Source organism: Cryptomeria japonica, chromosome 4 (assembly GCF_030272615.1).
Source record: "Cryptomeria japonica chromosome 4, Sugi_1.0, whole genome shotgun sequence".
Classification (NCBI taxonomy): domain Eukaryota; kingdom Viridiplantae; phylum Streptophyta; class Pinopsida; order Cupressales; family Cupressaceae; genus Cryptomeria; species Cryptomeria japonica.
Window position 1 is genome coordinate 701,473,016 of NC_081408.1, and position 18,891 is coordinate 701,491,906.

The 18,891-nt window shown below is 41.3% G+C and overlaps 1 protein-coding gene across 3 annotated transcripts in view; it reads right to left on the reverse strand.

The window, feature by feature from the left end:
- LOC131050818 (uncharacterized) overlaps positions 1–18,891 on the reverse strand; it is a 221,984-nt gene that overhangs the window by 75,861 nt on the left and 127,232 nt on the right. Inside the window, exons 12-13 of one of the 3 annotated variants that reach the window (XM_057985101.2) lie at positions 8,640–8,863; positions 8,385–8,518 (exon numbers count right to left, since the gene is read on the reverse strand). The exons of 1 other annotated variant lie outside the window; for it this stretch is intronic. In XM_057985101.2, coding sequence (XP_057841084.2) covers positions 8,385–8,518; positions 8,640–8,863 — 358 coding nt within the window. The remainder of the gene's footprint in view (positions 1–8,384; positions 8,519–8,639; positions 8,864–18,891) is intronic. One more of the 3 variants, XM_057985102.2, reaches the window with a different exon arrangement.

The following is an 18,891-nucleotide window of genomic DNA, read 5'->3' on the forward strand; positions in this document are numbered from 1 at the left end:
CATGAACACCAGAATTTACATGGAAAACCCAAACTGGGAAAAACCACCATAAGAATCTAACTCACAATATGAATAACAACAATTACAAAGTTTTAGGCTTACTGCCAAGGAGCAATAGCACATAGCACCTAGCGCGTCAGGCAAGCAATAAAAATCCAAGTCTGTTCCCATGAGTTAACCAGGAAATGCATTTTCAGACTTAGGGAAAATCTTAAGCATCATCCATTTTGATATTCGATCCTAGAATGCCTAAGTCTAAATTTAGCAGTCGAAATCATCTAAACCACAACCGAATAAGTAAATTCGTAGTCGAAAAGCTTCATAAATATTCATGTCTAAATCAATCAAGCTTTTTAGCTAAAGTATCATGCTATTCTTTAAAATTCGGTTTTCAAATTAATCCTTGTATGCTGGCATATCCCTTTATCTAACCCGCTTTGTTTCCTTTATATCATCTCGTAATCCGCGTTTGGCTGTGTAGGATAAATGCCCAAATCGGCGGTAGAATCATCAAAGACACCTGTTGCAACCGAGACATCACGAGCATCCAAGTCAGATATCCCTCGCAGAGTCGAAAAGATGAAATATCAATATCAGAGAGGAGGACTAAGGGAATCAAAAGTTTAGAGTGTATGGGAAAATGTAGGTGATACTGACCTGGGGCACATTGATATTCAAGATTTCAGAGACCGATTTTTCTCCCCTAATGCCTATGGCTAGCCTAGGCGGATGATGGAAAGTGGCATCGCCCAAGCAATGGGATTTCCCCCGTCAGTGCAAAACTATGAGCTAGTAGTAGAGGCTGCCCGACATTACCAACCAAGCACTAGATTGGTACTCCTTGAGAATATGGTTCTCGCTGACTTCACTCCTGAAGCCATTGGCGACGCCTTTGATATTCCCTTCCCAAACAACCCCATAGCAACAACTATAGATGAAGCACAGGTGGCGTATGATATGAACCCCGCCAAATGCAGAACACTGATAAATGAGTAGTGGTACAAGGAGAGAAGACCTCCAAGCATCAGGATTGGGAAAAAGACCCCCAAGAGTGACTTTCACAATGAGCATGGAGACATGGTCACATTGCTCAGTGGGATTATGGGACTCCCCCAATCCAACTACTTTGAAGAGTGGATGTTCTACTTCACAAAACAGGTCTTCGTTGGGAAATCCAAGTTCGACTGGGCCCAGATTATAAGTGACAACATCCATACCCAATTGATCGAACTTGAGGCGAAAAAGTACTTTACTATGACATCCTATTTGGTCTACATGTTCGCCAGAGACCAGCCACTGTCGGGTTTAATCATGAAGGGTGAGATTGGGAATGGGCCTAATCAGGTAAAGGTATATGATTGTTATCCACAACTGCACTATCAGGACATAGCTCAAAGGGAAATGAATAGCCCTGCCTATGTTGTTGGTCAGTATGAGCGTGTCAAGGACGCCTTCACAATGCACCTGGTCAGATTGCTGCAAGGAGGACTACACATAAGGCTCTCAAAGCAAGCTACCATTCTGGTACAGAGGTATGGCACCTAGTTCATCCAGTTCCCAAGGTTCTCCTACATCCAAATAGCCGGCTTTGACGGCGCTCCTTTCCGACTTCCGCGATACGCAACTGACAAAATAATTCTCCTGGAAGTCACAAGGCAGTCACATCCGGCAAGCAGTTTACTCAAAGACAAAGCAGTCTGGATTCGTCTTCCCTATGATCATGGGTAACCTTGATGTCCATCTGAAGAACCCAGCTCATGCAGAGGAATCCCTTACAGAACTAGCCTCCTATGGCCTACAAGAACATTTCCCAAGGAAATGCTTTGATCACGACAATTTGGCAAAGAGAGCCTATGGTAGGCGATACAGAGCAAAGGAGTCAATTGAAGATTATTGGAAGAACTGCTCTGATGACTATGAGGTCCGACGACGCGAATATTCAAGGTTGAGTGTGCAGCAAATGCGACTCTATGAATACCGTCGGGTCCCGGATCACCTAACAGATTCTGGAAATTGCCTACAAGTCTAGGATTTTGAGGTAGTAAGACACCTTTTGCCAGGCATTGATTGGTCGCAACATCCAGTCACTGATTTTGAGGCGGTTATGGCAGCCCCAGGAAGATACACTGACCAGTGGTTGCACCAGCAAATTGAGCGACTGATTCATGAGGGAGTCCAGTTCACCTACCAAATGATGGGTAGCCTTGATTCTCAGTCCTCCGAAGATGAGGGAACCTCCAGTGCACCAAAGGAAGAGGTTGAAAAGCCCAAAAAAAGGAAGAAGGCCAAGGCTAGCAGAGGGACTCGGACATCTAAAAGAACAAGAAGGGAAAAGATCCCTATTAGGAGACCAGAGGTCACTTCATCATCAAAAGACCCCAGTTCATCTGATGATGTAGTTGAACTAGATTATATATATGCTCCGCCTTCCCAGAGCGATATTGACGCATTCGGAGCTAATGATCCTCCTACACCCGACAGGATAGATACACAGATAAGAGCCATTGAATCTGCCGAACCTGAGAATCAAGTTGAGGAAGGAGAGGCTCCATCCACTCAAGGGCGTGAATTGCATGAACCCACCAAGCAGAGCCGCCATGAATTGTAGTTGCATAGTACTGCCAAGGATGACTCCACTGTTGAAGGAGAGCAAACGACAGATGAGACTCGCGAGCTTGAAAAGACTGAAGAACAACCATCACATGAAGATACTAGGCAATTGTTCAGTGAAGTGGGAGAGAATTCAGCTACGAGCAAAGGACTTGACACTTCCTCCACTCCTCCTGTAACGGAGCAGCTGCAAATATGCAATGAGCCGGCTGAAAACATTAAAGAGTAGAGTGCAAATTTAACTATAGCATCAACCCAGACTGTACCTCAAGATTGGTTAGTTGCTCGAGCTCAGCGCAAGGCAGCCACCAAGCCACCCATCGACTTGGAAGACATCTTCTCACGCATAGACCAAGCCAAGGCCAAGGGGAAGAAAAAGCCTAAGGCATATTCCCGGATAACCCATGATGAGCAAAGGAACCGTACCCTTCATATCACCACCCCGCCTGTCGATAAGCCAGCAAATCAAGTTACACTGGCTGATTATAGCATCACAACTGTCCCCATCGGACGAGCCACTAAGGAGCAGGAAAGGGAGGAATTCAAAGACTCCGTGCAAAACGTGCTCAGACAACTCGAAGAGATGACAGCTGAAAAGGACATGTATCGAGTTCGTGCTGAGCAAGCCGAGGGATATATTGACCAACTCCTGAGACCGTTGCATAATGCCCCCGAGTCCCATATTCCCCCTACAGCATTGGCGCAAAGGACCACCACAGAATTTGAGGGAGTACGAGACACCGCCAAGGCTGTCAAGGAATGGATGCGAAGCATTAAAGAGAGGGGAGAGCAAATCATTGGAGAAGTAAAGGAAATGGCCCAATACTGACAGACCATTTTAGTCAAGCTGCTCGAGGTAAAACGGGAATGCCTCAAAGTGCATGAGGTAGCTGCTACAACTCTTCCTCTCATAAGAGCCCTTTTCTGGACCCAATCGCAGATTCCTACATTGCCCGCCATCCTGGATCCCCACGACATCAACATTTTTAAAGAATGGTACTAGACCATCACGATGAAGAGGGAGACAAGAGAAACCATTGACAAAGAATAGGCAGAATGCGACCAAATTTTGAAGAACATGGAGGAACTCGGCAAGATAATCCTCCGATCAATGGTTTTCGGCCGGAAGAATGATCTGTCCGATGACGTAGTGCAACCGGACTGGGACGAAAGATTGAGAACAGACAAGATCGCCTACTCCACTGAGGACTTGAATTTTACCGGTAAATTACATTCGGATATTTTGCGCTTTGACGTTAATCGGTCCAACTGGCAGGATGGTTTAAAGCACGTAGATTGTCATTTGGAAGGCATGCAGTATAAAATACGTCATCCCCATATGCCTCAGTTCACGATGTTGTTCCAATTGTGCATTAAATTCTAAGAGTATGTTCGTGAGGAACGCGCAGCGGGTCGGGACATTTGGAAGGAGTATTTACATGGCGAAGATGAATTTTTAGTTAAGGAAAAAATGCTTTCCTAAAAAAAGCATTCTTCTTTCAAATTGAAAAAGTCACTTTTTGGCTAAAGTTCATATTTGACTGCCAAGTCAACTGTAAACTTTAAAACTTTGTGCATGTGCACTTTTTGAATTGTTATGGATAATTTTAATTACCTTTTTTAGGTAGTTATTTCTGCCTTTTGGGTGGTTGCTGATATTTACCCTCCATTTATGGGTATGGGTACCTTTTGTAAAGATGAATCTAGGCCACTTGTGTAATGTTCCCAGTTGGGAATTGGATTATATGGTGTTTAAGTCCTGCAGACATAGGTTAGTAGAACAACAATATGACAGATAATTAATCAAATGTATATATTTATTTATGTGCTTATATAAGAAGAAATGCTATACGCTATTCTACCTATTTAGCAAACAATGTTAACCGAGCTATCAAGGAAAGGTTACTATACTTAGTAGGACCCTACCTGGATTGATCCAACCCTCTATTGAGAAATATATCTCAGTTGGGAACAATTCAGAATATTGCCCTCCTAAGGCCTCTATTTGGGATCTCTATTAATGAATGAAATCATTAATGTTCTCAAGCTTGGCAGGGATCCCACCCCTGCTCAAACCTCCCTTTCTCTAACATATGCATATGATTCACCACTGCAATATATATATTGTCTCTAGGAAATGCACTACAAAACTCCCTCTGGATTCTTTATCAAAATTCAACGCAGTCATAGTAACTATGCTCTTAACTTTAGTGCGTAAGTTACCTGATGATCTTTGTTGATAAATTTGCAGAATCTGGATATTTCGTATGTCTTTCCTCCTTCGTTATTATGCTCTGGCGTTTTACATCTGTATGTGCCTTCTTCCGCAACTTTTAGGGTCGATGGCAAGACACAGGAATGACGGCACGCTTCCTGCTTGTCCGTCTGTGCGCTGGGCTGTGTGTTTTACGCGATGGCTTTTTTTCTTCCGAAACCCTTGTTCGGTGGCGATGTCTTCTCCTGGTTACGTGCGGCGCTGCCTTCCCTTTTTCCTTCCCTCTCTGCATTTAACAAGCGCGTTATTCATAGGCGCCTTGGAACTCTCTCTGCGGACATGGTTCGGGTCATGACCTTTAGTGTGTCACGATTTGCTATGTTTTATTTAACTTTAGAGTTTAATGTATCGTTAATTTGATTTGTTTTATTTTATCATCTTCTTTTTTTTTATTCTTCACTTAAACCATTTAAATTTCATTTATATATTTTAATATTTAATTATTGTAGTATTTATTAATTACTTTTTATTTTGTAAGAGAATCATTGTTAATTGCAAATAATGATATATTATTTAGTATTTTACATTTATTCGGTTTATAGTAATAATTATTATTTACTATTTATTTACAACTAATTATTTATTATTTATTTATTTTTTATTTATTATTTACTTGATTAATAATATTAATAATTATTTAGCAATCACAACTAAAGAGTAATGATTTATCACTTATTATAATAATTATAATAATGTTAATTAACAATGATCAGTGTGCCTTTGATAAGTACCGGAATATGTTATTAATCATGGGTTATTACAACTTGTTTAGTTTAGATCTTAGCCATTCATCTGTTTTTGGAAACCTATTTAAAGAGGACTGGTTTTCCCTCATTTTGTAAGAAGTTCATGGATTGTTGTTGAAGCTCTAGCGAAATATACACAGGATTTAATGCAAAGTTAAGGTTGTTTCTATTTCATTGTGAGTGCATGGTCTCCTTCTTCACCAATTTGAATTATTATGTTATGTTTCTTTCATTTCTCTATAGCATTTTCTAGATAAACATCTGATAGAATCCTCGCTGTTCATACCATTAGGGACTGACTGATTGTCATTCCTTTTGCATGGTTAATCTAAACCTTCTCATATGCTGAGTTCGGTTATTGAACATTTAGTGAATGAATATAAAATTCTGAATCTTTGTTTAATAGCATGAAAATCTTAATTTCCCCTTGAAGATCGCACTAGATTCTTACAAGCGTTGTGCTTAAAGAGCTGATAGTGTTTAATCTGGTTATTTGGACGTGTCTGTCTGCTTTTCTTGAATATGCTATCTTGGTTAGTTAGTTAGATTTTCTCTATCTCTTTTCCCTATCCCTCTTTTTCCCCTTTTTACCAAGAAGAATCCGCAGTCCTGCTGAATTAGTATCAATCCAACTGAAACCAATTGATAACGAGACCGTTAGAATTTTAGGGAACTCATCTAGCAATTGCCCATCTCACCGTAAGTCCCCTTGTGTTTCCAGCAAAACACATCAAACCACTGAGTAATCCTGCATTCAAGACCTGACAATCAAAACCTTGAGGTTGTCCCCTTTGATCAAACGCAAAAACAGCATTATGGATTTCCTTATCTCAAGAGAGGATAGGATACTCAGTGAGTACATTCTATTCTGCATTGGCCGGATGGAATTTGCAACTATGCAACTTTAGACACGTCAACACCTTACTGACATCATCATATCTTTTTAATTATGTCATTGCACCCTACTAATGTCATCATGACATCATCCCATCTCAAGCACTCCCAGTCCATGATAATGTCATGCTTCTATAACGTCACCATGTCTTTTTGCTAACATCATCATCAAAAAATTTCATTCAAACAAGATACTATAACATGGTGAAGTTGGTTGGTTCAATTGGTTTTCACTGCAAATTCAATTCAACTAAATTTCTTTACAAATCCTATTCGGTAGAAAATTCTTGAAAAGATTTGGTTGTGTTTCAAAATCTGGCAGGGCTTCATCCTGACATGCAAAAGGTTTCTGCTAGGTGCCAAAAAATCCAAAATTTGTCTCCCACCTACTCTCCAACCCTTCAAGGCATAACTAATACATATTTGGCATCCACCAACCAATAATCTAGGTTAATGCTTGATGATTATTGGTGGTCAGTAGTGAGGTAATAAATTTATATTATTATGTTTGTAGCTTATATTATTTTCATTTTTCATATTTCACATTTTAGATTTTAAAAATTTCAGCATTCACACTATCATTTGAGACTTGTTCAGTTTTTAACTTTTTGTTTGCAGATTGAATTATTCCTTCATTCACCAATTATACAAGTGATTTAATATGTTGATATAGACTCCTAGTCTTGGAAAGCTTTATGAGACATTTGATAAGTTTGTCTAGATGGAACCAACAACTCATAGCATGTACCCTGACTTGAGATTATATAAGAAGTGTACCAACCCCATTGTAACTCTGAAATGATGCAAGGGCTGGGCGAATGCCTCCTTTTGAAGTTGAAAAGGTGAAAGAAGAGTTCATGAAGAGAATTCAAAAGATGAATAGAATTGAAGATGCAAATTTACTTTGATGGTAATGGATTGCTTTTGTAAATCTTTGGGGCCTAATATTCGATAAAACAAAGGGCAAGACAGTTTTGGCTGCATCATCTTAAACTAACCCTATTGGATGGTAGACATGACATGGCAAGAATGCAATTGTGCTGAGAATGTTTCCCACTTGGTTTTTTTCCTAGGTGATCAATTCCTCTATTAAAAAGAGAAATCAATTCACATACAACTTCATTCAATCAATCATGAAAAAAAAGATTACCTCTCGATGAGTGGAGAAGTTCATGATCATGCCTAGTGCCTTGCAACTTCAAGATCAACAAACTCCTAAGTATCATCAAACTAAAATCCATACATTGGGACATTGATCCCAAAGATGCCACACAAATTGATGAGGCACATAAGGGACTGCCTGGGGTTCCATTGGGTGAGGCAATGACTCATACCAGGAATAACTTAAATTTAGATTCTGATTTTGGTGAAAGCAAAGACAAAGCATAGTAACAGCAGATCTAGTTGCATTATTGTGTTTTATATTTTCTTCATTTTGTCATTTTGTAGTTGCAGCCTTTCAGGCTTTTGTTGCTTATGCACATTGAAAATTAAAAGGAAAACAATGAAATTTCGTCAATTGTGCATTGACTCCAATGTGAATTCTCAATTCAGCTCTTAGGTTATGTAAAATGGTCGTATAATAAATATGGTGAATTTATTATCATGAATCGGTGAAATTTCTTATGTTTTTTAAATTTTCCCTATTTATTTAGTTGCCATCCCTCATCCTCCCCAAAAGGATCTCCTCTTCCCTGCCACCCCTGTCCTGGAAACACTGCCAAAAATAGCTTTGAGTTCATTTTTCTAGAATTTTAAATGTCATCATTGTTATCATAAATGTCCTCTCCTAATAAAGCTCTGAAATAATAAATTTTATAATGAATTCAAGACATTACAAACTTGCAAAGAAATGGTACCTTCATGGCATACAAGAGAAACACGAGAAGTTGCTGGAGGAGCTAGTGTGTCCCATATGACCATATTGTGACCATTTGAACTGAGGCCTGTTGCAGCAAGAATAGATCCACTTGCTCCAACAAAAACTACATCTCTGATGCAAAGGCAAAATAACTTCAGACATCCTATACTGGATAAGGATAATTATTCAAACTAAAAATCTAGTAACATTACAATTCATAGTAAAGGTTGACTTGATTCAGTCAAGAACATACGATGCATTCTGATGAAATAAAAGAGATGATTCTGTAGGTCGAACATTACTTCTCCCTCCCACCTCAAGTTGCCATGCACAAACTGTGCCATCCATTGCAGCAGTAGTAAACCTCTGTCCATAACAATCAAATTGCAAAGCTGATACTGATGCGAGAGGATAAGGAGGGGGAATATTTGCAGCTGGAAGAACTCCATAAGTTGCAATCGCAGTAGCCTTCCCAAACTGCTTTTTGAAGTACCCACCATTCAGAAAATATAGAAAACAGTTTCACAATGATTTCTAGATGTCAATTAAAACATTTATCATGCGATCTACTTGACACTACCAGTTCTGATCCATCCATACTTAAAAAATAAAGCTCTAACCCCTTGGAAAATTAACCAATCAATAGTACAATAAAATCTTACAATTATCCAGTTTCAAGGACATATAATCAGAAAAATAATATTTGAATTTCATTCAGACCACTAGTGCATATACGTTTCTTAGTGTCTTACATTAATGAAAACAGAGGATCTCACAATGCACAATAAGAATGATGAATAAATTCATATACTGGGATCTCACAATGTACAATGGTAGTGATGAATAAATTGATATATTGGATGATCACTGTCGGTAGACTGAGTGCCTTCTAGAAAACTATGGTCATAAACTTTGTTAAATCTACAGTGCAGTGAGTAACTTGCACAACATCATCAACCCTGTCATTAATGTTTCCAATAAAATGATATAATTGATTCAACAACTTGTTGCAACAACTGTGAAAGATGACACCTGAAAAACAACTTTTATCAATCATATTGCATTGCGACTTTTTAGATAATCTTTATTAATTATTGCAATGCAACACAAAAACAATTTCAGGTTATACTCCGTTACAGAAATTTCATTCCATTCTACACAATTCATCATGTATGAGTCAGCAAGAAAAATCCAAGATTAGAAAATGATAAAATTGATTCAATGGCTTATTGCAACTGTTGTGAAAGGTGATATGTAAGAGAATTCAAACTCTCTAGAACACCTGTAGATGCCTCACATGATAGCCACAATGCTTATTAAGACATTGATGATACAGCTCTGTTGACGTGGATGGAATCGCATTGCTGCAAACTCCATACGGCCAACGCAGAATAGAATAAACTCACTGAGTATCCTACCCTCTCTTGAAATAAGGGAATCCCTAATGCTATTTTCTACGTTTTGATCAATGGGGATAACCTCAAGGTTTCTTTTGTCAGGTCTTGACTGTGGGATCTCTCAGTGGCTTTATGTGTTTATGCTGGAAACACAAGGGGACTTACGTTTGATTGGCAATTCCATGTATAAATTCCCGAGGACCTTTTACGGTTTTCTTTCAGGTGACGTTGGTTAATTTGAAGCTGATTTAGCAAGACTGCAGATTTCTAAAAAAAGGGATAAAATTGGGAGGAAAGAAAGGAAGGACAGGGAGAGAGAGAACTGTAAATTCTAACTAGGACAGCAGATTCAATCAAGCAGACAGACACCTCCAGGAAACTAAATTAAGCATCATCAGTCATTCAGACACAATGTTTGCATAAACTTAGTGCAATCTTCAAAGGAGAAACCAGATTTTCATATTACCAAATACGATATTAGAACTTCCACATTCATGATATGTATATATTTGATAATCGAACTGAATCATAAAATAGCCCAGATTAACCATGCGGAAAGGAAAAAAGCAATCAGCTATCCTCTAATGGTATGGACTGTGGAGGTTCTATCAGATGCTTGGTAAAAACTGCTGTGCAAAATGAATAGACATAATTAAAAGCTTTCAAAATTAAATGAAGAAGGAGACCATGCACTCACAAGGAAACTTGAAAGTAGTTTTAATCCATTGTATTAATTCCTGCAAATTCCTTCAGAGCTTTCGCAACAATCCAAGAACTTCCTCTCTAAATGAGGGAAAACCAGTCCCTTTAAATAGGTTTCCAAAAATGGATGAATGGCCAAGATCTAATCTAGACAAGTGGCCCAGATTCATCCTTACAAAAAAGGGACCCACACCCATAAATGGGGGGTAAATATCAACAACCACCCAAAAGGGAGCAATAACTACCCAAAAAAAAAGGATAATTACAACAATTGGAATAATCCAAAAAAAGGTGTACAAAAAACTTTACAATATGTTGACCAGAAGTCAACTGTCACCTTTTTGGGACAAAAGTGCACTTTTTAAGACTTGGAGGGAAAAAGGCATTTTTGAGAAACTATTTTCTCTATTTTGGTTTCACATTCTTTCTGTAGAAACTAGTCTTCGCCATGCAGGTATTCTCGCCATAAATCACGACCTGCCGCTCGTTCCTTGCGGACATATTCCTGAAACTTGATGCATAATTGGAAGAGGAGACTAAAAGGTGGCATGGGAGGGTGGCGAATTTTGTACTGCATGCCTTCGAGATACTGGTCCACGTGCCTTAAACCGTCCTTCCAGCTGGAGCGATTACGCTCGAAGCACAATATGTCTGAATGGAACTGACCAGCAAAACTCAAGTCTTCAATGGAATAAGAAACCATATCTGTTCCCAACCTTTCCTCCCAATCCGGTCGGATTACACTGTCGGATAGGTCATTTATCCACCCCGAAACCATTGATCGCAGGATGGTCTTGCCTAGTTCTTGCATGTTCCCCAGAATTGCCTCACATGCGTCATTTTCTTTGTCAATAATTTCCTGGGCGTCGTTCTTCATGGTGACGGTCTAGTACCATTCCTTGAGAACACTAATGCCATGGGGATCTAGGATGTCAAGCAGTGTGGGAATCTGTGTATGTGTCCAGAAAAGAGCTCTTATGAGGGGAAGGGTAGAGGCCGCTACTTCATGCATGTGAAGGGATTCCCTCTTTACCTCCAACAGCCTGACTAGAGTGAGCTCTCGATGGAGAGCCATTTCTTTTACTTCTCTAAGGATTTGTTCTCCCTTTTTCTTGATGTCCTGCACCCATTCCTTGACGGCCTTTACGGTATCCCAAATTCCTTCAAATTCAGTTGTGGTCCTTTGCGCCAATGCTATTGGGGGAATATGGGATTCAGAGGGGTTGTGTAATGGCCGTAGGAGCTTATCGATGTATCCCTCGGCTTGTTCAGCACGGGCCCGATACATATCCTTTTCGGCAGTGATTTCCTCGAGCTGTCTAAGTATGTTCTGCACTGAGTCCTTAAATTCCTCCTTTTCTTGCTCTTTTGTAGCTCGTCCGATGGGGACAGTCGTAATGCTATAATCTGCCAGTGTTATTTGATCTACTGGCTTGTCCACGGGCGGGGTGGCAATATGAAGAGTGCGGTTCCTTTGCTCATCCCTGGTTATCTTAGAGTATGTTCTTGGTTTCTTCTTCCCTTTAGCTTTTGCTTGATCCATTCGTGAGAAGATGTCCTCTAGATCGATGGGTGCCTTGGTGGCGGCCCTGCGCTGAGCTCTGGCGATCAGCCACTCTTGAGGCACCGTCTGGGTTGAGGATAGGGTTAAGTTAGCACCTTGTTCTCCCATGCTCTCAACCGGCTGATCACAAATTAGCAGCTGTCCCGCCATCGGAGGGGTGAAAGGAGGAAGCTCCTTGTTTGCATCTAAGTTCTCCCCTATTTCACTGAACAATTGTCTGACATCCTCCTGTGACGGTGGCTCCTTGGTTCCCTCGAGCTCATGAATCTCGTCTGTTCTTTGTTCCCCTTCGACAGTCGAGTCGTCCTTGGCTGCATGGAGGAGTAGCAATTCGTGACGGCTCTGCTGGGTAGGTTCATGCACTTCGATCCACTGGGTGGATGGGATTTCTCCTTCCTTTATTTGGTCACCCGGCTTGGTCGAATTGGGGCCCTTTTGTTCGGTGTCCGGCATATCTGGAGCAGGAGGATCATTGGCTTCGAATGCCTCTATGTCGCTCTGGGAAGGCGGAGCAGGTATGCAATCCAAATCTATGGCGTCGTCGGACGAACTGGGGTCCTTTGAAGATGAAGTGGTCTCTGGCCTCCTTATGGGAATCTTCTCCCTTCTTGTTCTTTTGGACGTCCGAGTCCCTCTGCAAGCCTTAGCTTTCTTTCTTTTCTCTGGTTTCTCAGCTGATGTCCTTTCGTCTTCGGAACACTGAGAGTCGAAACTGCCCATCAGATGGTAAGTAAACTGGACCCCCTCATGGACTAGCCTCTCGATCTGGTGATGTAACCATTGATCTGTGCATCTTGCCGGGGCTGCCATGACTGCTTCGAAATCCGTGATTGGGTCTTGAGACCAATCAACGCCTGGCAAGAGGTGCCTTACTGCTTCGAATTCTTGGACTTGGAGGCAGTTCCCAGAGTCCGTGAGCTGATCCGGGACCTGACGGTACTCAAAGAGTCGCATTTGCTGCACACTCAATCTAGAATATTCCCGTCGCCTGACTTCATAGTCATCGGAGTAATTTTTCCAATAATCTTCAATTGACTCCTTTGCTCTGTAGCGCCTACCGTAAGCTCTCTTCGCCAAATTGTCATGATCAAAACATTTCCTTGGGAAATGTTCCTGTAGGCCGTAAGAGGCTAGCTCTGCAAGGGACTCCTCTGCTAGGGTGGGGGTTCTCAATTGGACATCATGGCTGCCTATGATCATTGGAAATGCGAATCCAGCCTGCTTGCTCTCTTGTAGTAATATGCCGGCAGGGCGTGATTGTCTTGCCACCTCCATGAGGACTACTTTATCGGTTGGGTACCGCGGAAGTCGAAGGGGGGCACCATCGAAGCCAGCTATTCGGATGTAGGAGAACCTTGGGAACTGAATGAACCAGGCCCCATACCTCTGCACTAAAGTGGTAGCTTGCTCTGAGAGCCTTATGTGTAACCCTCCCTGCATTAGCCTGACTAGGCGCATTGTGAAGGCGTCGTTGATGCGTTCGTACTGACCAACCGCGTAAGCCGGGCTGTTCTTTTCCCTTTGAGCTATATCCTGGTAATGCAGCTGCGGGTAGCAATCATAAACCTTCACCTGACCAGGCCCATTCCCGATCTCACCTTTCATTATTAACCCTGGCAGTGGCTGGTTCTTTGCGAACATATAGACCAAATAGGAGGTCATGGTGAAATACTTCTTTGTCTCGAGTTCAATTATCTGAGCGTGGATGTTATCACTTATGATCTGGGCCCAGTCAAACTTAGACTTTCCGGCAAAGACCTGCTCTGTAAAATAGAACATCCACTCTTCAAAGTAGCTGGACTTAGGAAGTCCCATGACTCGGCTGAGTAAGGTGACCATGTCCCCATGTTCATTATGAAAGTCACTCCTGGGGGTCTTTTTCACAATCCTGGTGTTGGGAGGCCTTTTCTCCTTGAACCATTCTTCGTTAATCAATGCCCTGCATCGGGCCGGGTTCATATCATATGCCCCTTGCGCCTCGTCCATTGTTGTAGCTATGGGATTATTTGGAAAGGGGATATCAAATGCATCACCGATAGCCTCAGGGGAAAAGTCAGCGATAGTCATATCTTCCAGAAGCACTAATCTGGACTTTGGTTCGTAATGCCGAGCAGCCTCCACTACTAATTCATAGTTCTGGATTGCTGGAGGAAAACCTGCTGCTTGGGCGATGCCACTTTCCACCATTTGCCTAGGCCTGCCATATGCGTTGGGTGAGAAGACCCGATCCCTGAAATCCTGAATATCAATGTGGCCAAGGTCGGTGTCACCAATGTTGTCCCAGACGCTCTGGACCTTTGACTCTCTTAATCCTCCCCTCTGATATTGATACTTCATTCTTTCAACTTTCCGCGGGATGTCTGATTTGGATGCTCGTGAGGTTTCGGCTGCAGCGGGTGTTTTTGATGATTCTGCCACCGATTTAGGCATTTATCCTGCACAGCCACACACGGATTACAAGGTGATACAAGAACGATAATGCGGGTTAGATAATAACAGAAGTGTTTCAACAGACCGGGATTGGTTTAAATATCATTTTGGCTAACAACTTGATTAACTTTAGCAGCATCATATTCCTGAAGATTTATGACTATGCATTATCACTTTCGGATTTTTGGATTAATTTTCAACAGAGGCAAAACATGAGAAATTTGAATTTGAAAAGAGATGCAGTTTCTGGCTAAACCTCGGGAATGAATCCTAAATTTCGGATGTTCGAATAACGTTTTATAAAAAGGAGATGCAGACTCCAAGCATTTCAAATTTCGCGCATTTGCCTATTTGATTTACACATTTTAAATGACCATACGCGTTAAAGCGTACTTACCTGATGGGAGCGAATGACGAGAGATTGCCCGACCTCGTCGCGCGAAGTGAACGGACGATCCTGCAATGTTTGAATCCCAACGGTTATCCTTCCTATTTAAATTTTCGCGGTTTGGAGGATGAAAGAGGATTTATCAATTTCACATGGTTCTATCCCTAGCAATCTGAATTTTAAATGGTTGACGGGAGGGTAATGCGGCGTCTTACCTCCTTGTTTTTCGGATTTGAGAGTTCTTTCAAATTTTGAATTGCATTCTTTCTAACTTTGGATTTTGACAAATTTGGAGGCTTCGGATTTAACCTAGCTTTACTCGGTCTGCACGAAATTCGGAGCTTGGACGCTATTTGCAACCATGGAGATCTCAACCTGCTCGTTCAGTTTCTAAAAAAAAACCTTCGCACTTCCCCTTCGCGGCTTCGCGTTAAAAAGCTTCGGCTATCCGTTAAAAGGGTGCGGTTTGCGTTAAAACTGGCTTTGCGTTAAAAGCTTTGCGAACTTCGGTGGTTTAATACTCCGTTTTGCGCTAAAACTAGCTTCGTGGTTTAAAGCTTTGCGGACTTCGGACCTGGGGTTGGAAATGTGAGCGACATAACTTCACTCTCCGTTAAAGGGTCCGAAACTCGGACTTTCGGACTTTCACCTCCGGTTTTTTCTTTGCTCCCCGCGTTAAAAGGGTCCGAAACTCGGACTTCCAGACCTTCGTCTCCGCGTTTTTCTTTGCCTTCGTAAAAGTTCGGACCTGGGGTTGGAAATGTGATTGCATAAGGTTTCAACTTTGCCTTCGTTTTTCTTTGCTCTCCGCGTTTTTTCTTTGCTCCCCGCGTTAAAAGGGTCCGAAACTCGGACTTTCGGACCTTCGTCTCCGCGTTTTTCTTTGCCTTCGTAAAAGTTCGGACCTGGGGTTGGAAATGTGATTGCATAAGGTTTCAACTTTGCCTTCATTAAAGTTCGGACCTGGGGTTGGAAATGTGATTGCATAAGGTTTCAACTTTGCCTTCGTTTTTCTTTGCTCTCCGCGTTTTTTTTTGCTCTCCGCGTTAAAACTTCGGAGCTTAAGTTGGAAGTAGTGAGCGCATTAGGTTTCAAACTTTGCCTTCGCAAAAGTTCGGACCTGAGGTCCGAAAAGTGGTTGCATTATGTTTTTTAACTTTCACTTTCGTAAAAGTTCGGACCTGGGGTCCGAAAGTGATTGCATTATGTTTTTTAACTTTCACTTTCGTAAAAGTTCGGACCTGGGGTCCGAAAGTGATTCCCTTATGCTTTTAACTTTCACTTTCGTAAAAGTTCGGACCTGGGGTCCGAAAGTGATTGCATTATGTTTTTTAACTTTCACTTTCGTAAAAGTTCGGACCTGGGGTCCGAAAGTGATTGCATTATGTTTTTTAACTTTCACTTTCGTAAAAGTTCGGACCTGGGGTCCGAAAGTGATTGCATTATGTTTTTTAACTTTCACTTTTTTAAAAGTTCGCTCTGGGGTCCGAAAGATGCCTCGCGATATATCTTTTATCTTCGTTTTTTAAAAGTTCGGAGCTTAACGCGTTAAAAGACACCGCAACCTCGGACCTAAGCGCCTTTTCGGGCTTTCGGACCCTATGCATCCTTTTCAGAACATTCCGTCTTCATTAAAAATTTCGGACCTGAGGTCCGAAATCGTTCTCCTATACTTGTGATCTTGGGGGGGGGGAATCTGCTCCTTAGAGAATTTTGGAAACTTACACAGAATGTCGGACCTCCCACCAACTTTGCCAGACTCCACAAATTTGGACTTGGGAGGCATCAAAATACCTAGGCGCTCGGCCGAGCAATTTGATCCTTTAGGAGGCGAAAACCATCTTTTGCCCGTTCCTCGCAAGGGTCGGGTAGCAAACTTTATGCAATTGGCCTTATAGCTCTGGGTTGGCGGGGTCCGTTGGTTCTTACCATCTTACGCCTATCCAAGGCAATCTTTTAAAATTTTGGAACAAAGCTTTCGGCATTCACGCCCGAAAGCCAGATCAGGCAGGAGGACTCATTGGTTCATTACTCCAACGTCGATCAGCTTATGGACTGGTCACGAACTCGCTCGAAGAGACACGAGAAACTCTGCTTGGATCCTTGGGATAACGATCAAAAAACTCAAAACAGGAAAGGGGGACCCTGTCGGCGACAGGGAGCGTGTGCAACGCACAACAAGCTCCTCAGAAACGGATCAAATCTAAGAAAAAGTTGAAGCAGCATCATACAGTCCCAAAGCCCACTATACACTTTGGCACCAAAGATGAAAGGAAAACTGATCAAAAAAAAAATTCTTCTGAGTTGATATAACTGATGGGAATCAACTTATAATACATCCAAGGTCTAAATCAGACTGAGTTCATTATTGAGCTGAGTTACTAGGTTCGCATTTGGACCTGGGCACACCTAGACCAAGTTTGCCTAGGTCCAAGTTCGCACCTGGGTTCGCCCGAGTGCAGCTCAGGAGCCTTGGGTTCGCCCCAGTGTCTATGCAACCGGACCCACAACGAACCCAAGGCCTTGACCGCACCTAGGCCACAACTAGGCAAACCCAAGTACGAACCCGGGCGAAAAAATGCCCATTCACTTAAAAAGTGACAAAAATAATTTTAAAAACTTTTTTTACCTTTTATGCATCCAAAAACCCTAAAATGTCCTTAAAAGCATCATTTGGCCCAATACAAAGATCATTTTGCTCCCCTTCTATCGTTGTATTTTTCTCACACCTAAAACCTTGTGCAACTTATCATTGCTACCCCTCAAACCCATTAACATCTCCACTCCCAAACCCCCCCTAGTTAGACATATTTATCTTTATCACTACCATTTTCATTTGAATCGAGAACCTAGACATATCCGATACATTGGTATATCTTATATCGCATATGACATAATATGATAATATTGAAATTTTGAACTATAAATCAGCATTTGGCATTGATCAATGATGAAGTATCATACTGTCAAGTCTATTTAGTTTTATAATTCTATATAGTTCTTTAAAATTTTGTATATATATGTGTACAAACGAACCCAAGGACAAAAAAAAATTGCCTGTGGTTCATGTACCCAAACCCACACTCAAACCTAGACTAGTAACTTAGTTATCAAGTTTTAGACCTAGCAATACATTATTCTTTCACCAAGAAAGTGAAACTAACAATTAGGAAATTCCATTAATGCCAAAATAGGAGGAGAAGACAAGTATTTGTCTGGCCAGTCTAAATGGTTCTTCTTCCATAGCTGGACCAAGGAATTGGTGAAAAAGAAATCTTACAGAGTTTTGTTAGCATTATAATTTGCCTAGATAGAAAACTCGGCAAAAACTTGCCAAGACTCATGTGACTTGTGAGTCTAACGGCCTGCCATGTCAACTCACCATGGACTTGTGAGCCATAGCCTAGTGAGTCGCCACCTATGGCTCCCGAGTTCTAGGGGGAGACTCATGCGAGTCCTAGATCGAGACTCGCGCAAGTCCCGAGCTAGGACTCTCACGCCTGTCTTTACATGCTCAGCAAGACATAAAAACAAAAAAAAACACTTTTCATTCCTTTTTTTTGCTCTTTGTTGTCTAAAACAGGTTTGAACTATGAAGCAGGGTTTGAAGAAGAGAAGATGAGCTTACAAAGCAAAAATTTAGCCACGTAAGTGAATTTTATTCTCTGTTTTTTTGTTTTCTACATTTAAAATTCAGAAAAAACTTGAAAAATAAGGGGAAATGCTAGCAAAATATTTCCATTTTTATTATAACCTTTTCCATAGTATTTTAAGCTTGTTTTTTAAATCTATTTTTTTCAAATCATTGATTATCATTTTTTTTGTTGATTTTTCACAAAAACCTACTGATATTTTTAATTTTTTCATGTTAAGACAGCACTGTCAAGTTCAACTCCAACTCAAACTCCATGGGCAAGGCCATCTAGAAAATACCCAGCATGGAAGTATGGAATACCGTGGTTTAAAAAGGGTGAAGTCACTTGTACCGAATGTGGTAAATGGATGACAAGGGGCCATCAATAGA